This window comes from Cryptomeria japonica, chromosome 6 (genome assembly GCF_030272615.1).
Source record: "Cryptomeria japonica chromosome 6, Sugi_1.0, whole genome shotgun sequence".
Classification (NCBI taxonomy): domain Eukaryota; kingdom Viridiplantae; phylum Streptophyta; class Pinopsida; order Cupressales; family Cupressaceae; genus Cryptomeria; species Cryptomeria japonica.
In genome coordinates this window covers 423,361,213-423,366,761 of record NC_081410.1, presented here as the reverse complement: position 1 = coordinate 423,366,761, position 5,549 = coordinate 423,361,213, and the positions used below count along the sequence as shown (strand labels likewise).

The following is a 5,549-nucleotide window of genomic DNA, read 5'->3' as shown; positions in this document are numbered from 1 at the left end:
CTATGTCTTTTAAAATACTTCACCCTTTCAATTTGGGTGACTTTCTTTTGGGGATACTTCCTATCGATCTCCTTTGGTTGACAAAAGAACATCGATCTCTTTTTTAAATTTCCTTTTGTAATCACTATAGCATCAATCTTCCAACTCAAATTTTCTTATGCAATCACTATAGCATCAATCTTCCAAATTTACATTGTATTCATAAAATCAATAATTTTCTCCACCTTTATCCTGTTGTATTCTTTGTTTCTCTAACCTGCAAACAAAACTAGCAATCATTTTCAAGTACTAGCTTCAAACTTATGATCTACTTCTCTTCAATGATTTAACCTAGCAAACATGATCTACTGAACTCTAATATCAACTCAAGAAAATAAAAGAGACACATAGAAATTTCTCAACATTAATAACGTAAATTGTTAACATATGAATCTTTATTCATTCAGATTGAATATAGAAATCACATGATCAAGGATCAATTGATCAAAAGACTAGAGACAAATAAAGCATTACAATTGCCTCAATAAAATAGAGGTCTTGGATTCATCAAAGGCTGACTCAAAATAGAAATAGCCACATGCATACTCATACAAAACTCCAATTAGAAAATTCTATTTTAGAATTTCCATATAAACTTTGCAAGACCTTAGTTCTTCTTGCAATGTGGAAGAAATTACTATTTCAACAAAGCAGATTGCTAAGTAGTAGGATACATTAATTGGGAGGGTTAATGATTTTTCATAATTGTTGTAGACTGTCAAGTAGTAGTATACATTAATTGGGAAGGTTAATGATTTTTGATTTAAATGTTATTTAAAAGAATTCATTTGAAGATCCTTGTATTGGACTTTTTTTTTTAATGATCCTAAAATAGATTGGTATGATTTTAGATTTTGACGCAAGGGGATTATTAATGACTCTCACAAACAAGCAACTAAAAAAAATTGAATAAGAATATTTTGACCAATCGAGAGATACATATTATTTGCTACAAATCGAACTAGTGACATTATATGATAAAATTAAAATTACTAATCATACCTATGTTTTTTATTTTAACTAATAGAACATGATTAGTAATTATTAATGACGCTCACAAACAAGCAATTAACCACAATTAAATAAGAATATTTTGACTAATCAATACATTTATTTGCTACAAATGAACTAGTAACATTATACAACAAAAAATGTTAAAACTCCTAAATGTGTCTATTGCACCAATCTTGCAATAAATATGCAATGTAAATTAGGAGTACTGCTAACAATTATGAGAAAAAAATTCAATAGGTTTTACTAAGAAAATTTCAACATATTATGCTTACAACAAACCTATGGATCCAAGTTGGTCTTGTAAATGGATCTACTGGAGAGGTCAAAAATATTGTATATCGCTTCGAATCTTAACCAAAATAATTGCCAACATATGTTAAAATTGCATTTGATAACTATAATGGTCCACCATGGAATGAAACAAACCCATAAACTATATCAATACAACCTATATCCCAAGGCAATCATGCACAAATACCACTATCCATGGCATGGGCTATCACGCCGCAACTAATTAGTAGCCTCACATTTACAATATTCTCTAAAGTCAAATCCATAAAAAGCCTTTGCATAGAGGATATGTTCTCTTTTGATGGCTATTGCAAAATGAAAAAGAATTCATACAACATTATTAAAAAAGAAAAGAATAAGCTCACCTATATAATCCTCTCACAATAACAGGTTTGGGTATGCACAATTACTTATACACTGTCATAAAGTTATACACTTTACATTATTCCCTTCTTCAATATAGAAAAAATACTACAACTAATCAATTACTACACTTTATCTTATATGGGTGGACACTTGATGATCAAAAAGGAGGAAAAAAATGAATTTTTTTTATCGTCTTTCTAAAAAATATAGTTTTTCTTTTCCTTTAAATTTACATATCTAGTAGTATAGTTACAAATTATCAATTTCTAAAGTGTCTTAATGAATTTGAATGACATTATTTTAGAACAGGAGCTAGAAAAAAGATGAGAAGACAATCTTATGTAACTTTAATTGATCTAAACTAGGCACCTATTGTTCAAAGGAATCTAATTGTCTCAAAACAATAAGGAAATTCAACAAAAATAATATGTACCAAATTATTTTATACAATGATATATGTGTATAGATCTATATTTTTATATACTTCATTATGTAATGTTAAAATAAAAATATGATTTTCTAATGTGTTTCAATACATATGAATGCTACAATTTTAAAAGAGAAGCTACAAAAAAAGACAAAAAGACAAAAAGACAAAAAGACAAAAAGACAAAAAGGAAAATCTTATTGTTTTAGCTGAGATGCCGACATTAAAATTCAATCTTTATGTTTGAATCTCTCCATGATATTCACGAAGTACGTCGTCAGTTCTTTTCTTCGATTTTTATCTCCACTAAAATTCAAAGAGCAAAACGATTTTACGCGCTAAATCTTTAAACTACTTTACCACCAAATCCTTTGTCTTAGAAGTTCGTTTAAATATGCTTACCGGCCAATCCCTTTGTCTTAGAAGCCCATGTATACTAGCACATAATTACTCACGTCTTTGGTCATTATTGGACACAAATAACATCATGACATATCATTCGTAAGGTAGCAATATGTTTGCATTCTATGTAAATAAATTGAAAATAGATTTATTTAAAATATTTAGAAGAAGACATAAAAAAATATAAAAGTTCAAATATCATGTCATGATCATAATGTCTAAATGTCTAAATATACCAAACTCATGTCTAAATTAAGATCGAATCATGAAATAAATGCAAACATTCATACTATATTAAGATACAACCATGTCAAATCACATAAGTCGTAAAATGTCTAACACCATAATTTATGATAAGAAGTCCAACATAAATGAATATTTCCAATTACCAATATCATAGATATGTATCACTATATAGGGGAGGCTCCCTAAACAACCCCTCCCCTACTCCATTTCACTCATTATCACTAGTCCTCATATGTGTCTTTGATTGAGACCTAAATCAAGAAATCATATGAAACTACACCCCATAGTCATTCAATCCCATCGTGTATGTTGGCCACCTCTTTCTAGATGACCCATGTAGTGGCCTATGTGTCATCCAGCTCCTACGTCAAATACAAAATAATGGTATTGTTTCACCTTGTGAGCCTCCCACTAGTCCAACCTACATCTAGGTTATCTCTCTCATCCTAAATGGTGTCCTTCCACAAACATTATGCCTACTAGACAATAATGATTTGTAAACTAGGAAGATAATCCTTCCACAAATTCATGAACAATGAATCCTTGAAAGCAAGACCTAATGAAACAAGGATTCTACCTACCCATTACCAAAGTGCGCTATGTAAATGTTAAACTAGTAAATAGCCAATTCAAAAGAAGACTGAAACATGTCATGTGCATTCTCCAACATGCCTTTCTATACGTAACCTCCATGTATGACATTCCATGCGACTAGCATTTGCTCACGCATTTTCTCAAGTGGATTGTATATATCCTCCAAACATAGTACACTATGTATACATAATAACAAATTCAGAAACTATAAAAGCATTAGCTTGAGATCTAACTTTGATAATGTGAGTGTGAACAATCTTATTGCGATAGAGACAACATCTGTAACACTAATTTGTAAGAGACGTAGCATGCATTTTCATTGACAAATCTATTACCATGGCCATTACCATATGGAAGTGATCTAGAATCTAGATGGATCGTTACGATGTTCAGCTTTATTAACGGTTATGAACTCAAGTACACCTTTTGTTCCACACTGTCCCATCATGGGGATGGAGTCTCTGTTTCTAATATTGGCGTCAATGAACTCATCGAAATTGTTACTCCCCAAAATTCATCATTTGCTAGAAAATCTAGATAATAAAACACAAATTAGAACCGAAATGTCGTAAGTTTTGTAATTAAAAAAAAAGCTTGTAAAAGCTCTGCTCATGGCATCTACCTGCGCTGTCTGGACGCCGCATGCCGCTTAGCTGCCCACCGTCGCAGCCGCCGCTTGCCGCCATGCAAGATTCACTTACGTGTTCCACGCTCACGTGCATGTCTTCCATGCAAACAATGCTACGTCCTCACCCCACCTTCCCTACTTATACCGTTCTCCTCCCCTGTTTCTCCACGGACAGATTTTCCACTCCCTCATTTGAGCATTTTCCAACACAATTTGAATTTTCCCCAAAATGAAGCAGCAATCGACGAATTGGCTGGCGATGGGCGTGTTAGTCCTTATCTCCTTCACAATGGCAGTGGCAGAGTGCGAGGAGGAGAACCAGGGGAGGCAGCGACAGTGTGACCCGCAGAGGCTGTCTGAGTGCAGAAATTTCATGAGAGGGCAGTCTGATTACGGCCAGGGCCAGCAGGGGCAGCCCCCACGCAGGTGCTGTGAAGAGCTGCGGCAGATGCCTCAGCAGTGCCGTTGCGACGCCATTCAGCGAGTGTTCGACCAAGAGCAGGAAGAGGGAGAATACTTGAACCAGCAGGGAGGTGGGCAAGGGCGAGAACGCCAACAAGAAATATTGGAGAGAGCCAGAGAACTTCCTTCTCGCTGCAACACTTCACCACGCCGCTGCAACATTCAACGACGCGGTAAAGATCTTTAGTTGTTCTTTTCTGAGCTTTCTTCCCATTTTCATAGTTTGGTTTATTTCAATTGTGTAAATTGACATTTGGGCTTGTTGTTGTTGTTTGTGTTGGCAGGCATTTTCATGCGAGGAAATATTTGGTAGAAGAGTAGCTATGGTTAGTAGTATGTATGTACAGACTTAAATAAAAGTTGTGTCGCCTCTGCTAAGTCTTTAGTGTTTTGTTGTTGAGAAATTGTGGGCACATGATCGTGTGGAATTTCAAAAGTAGAGCTGAAGGCGAAGTGGTTTTTGTTTTTCTTAAAGATATGTAAAATCCTCTCCATGCTTCAATGAAGAAGAGTTATCTACTCAACATTCACGAAGAACTAGAACTTCAATTGAAAGGGTTTGAAAAATACCTAGTCCCTCAAATGATAAGTGCTGATAATGATAAGTGCTGATGATCTTAATGCAATCTTTTAGATGATTATATGATCTTAATGCAATCTTTTAGATGATTATATGATCTTAATCTTATTTGATTGAGGGAAAAAACTATATAGCTCAAAACTAAAAACAAGGACTTATTTATTAGCTATATTAGCTATACCAGCATTGTTGAATTTATTAGCTATACCAGCATTGTTGAATTTATTTATTTGAAATTCTGTAATTACTGTTTTGAGGACTTATTTAAAACTAAAAACAAAACAAGGACTTATTTATTAGCTATACTAGCTATACCAGCATTGTTGAATTTATTAGCTATACCAGCATTGTTGAATTTATTTATTTAAACTTATTTATTAGCTATACTAGCTATACCAGCATTGTTGAATTTATTAGCTATACCAGCATTGTTGAATTTATTAGCTATACCAGCATTGTTGAATTTATTTATTTAAACTTATTTATTAGCTATACTAGCT

General features: G+C 33.4%; 1 protein-coding gene across 1 annotated transcript; it reads left to right on the top strand.

Annotated features, from left to right (window-relative positions):
• Positions 1-4,158: 4,158 nt before the first annotated feature.
• Positions 4,159-5,006, top strand: LOC131038854 (2S albumin-like cysteine protease inhibitor). The gene is made up of 2 exons (XM_057971413.2): positions 4,159-4,642; positions 4,754-5,006. Exons 1-2 carry the CDS (start codon positions 4,237-4,239, stop codon positions 4,780-4,782), a joined length of 435 nt encoding a protein of 144 aa, XP_057827396.2. The 5' UTR covers positions 4,159-4,236; the 3' UTR covers positions 4,783-5,006.
• Positions 5,007-5,549: the final 543 nt, after the last annotated feature.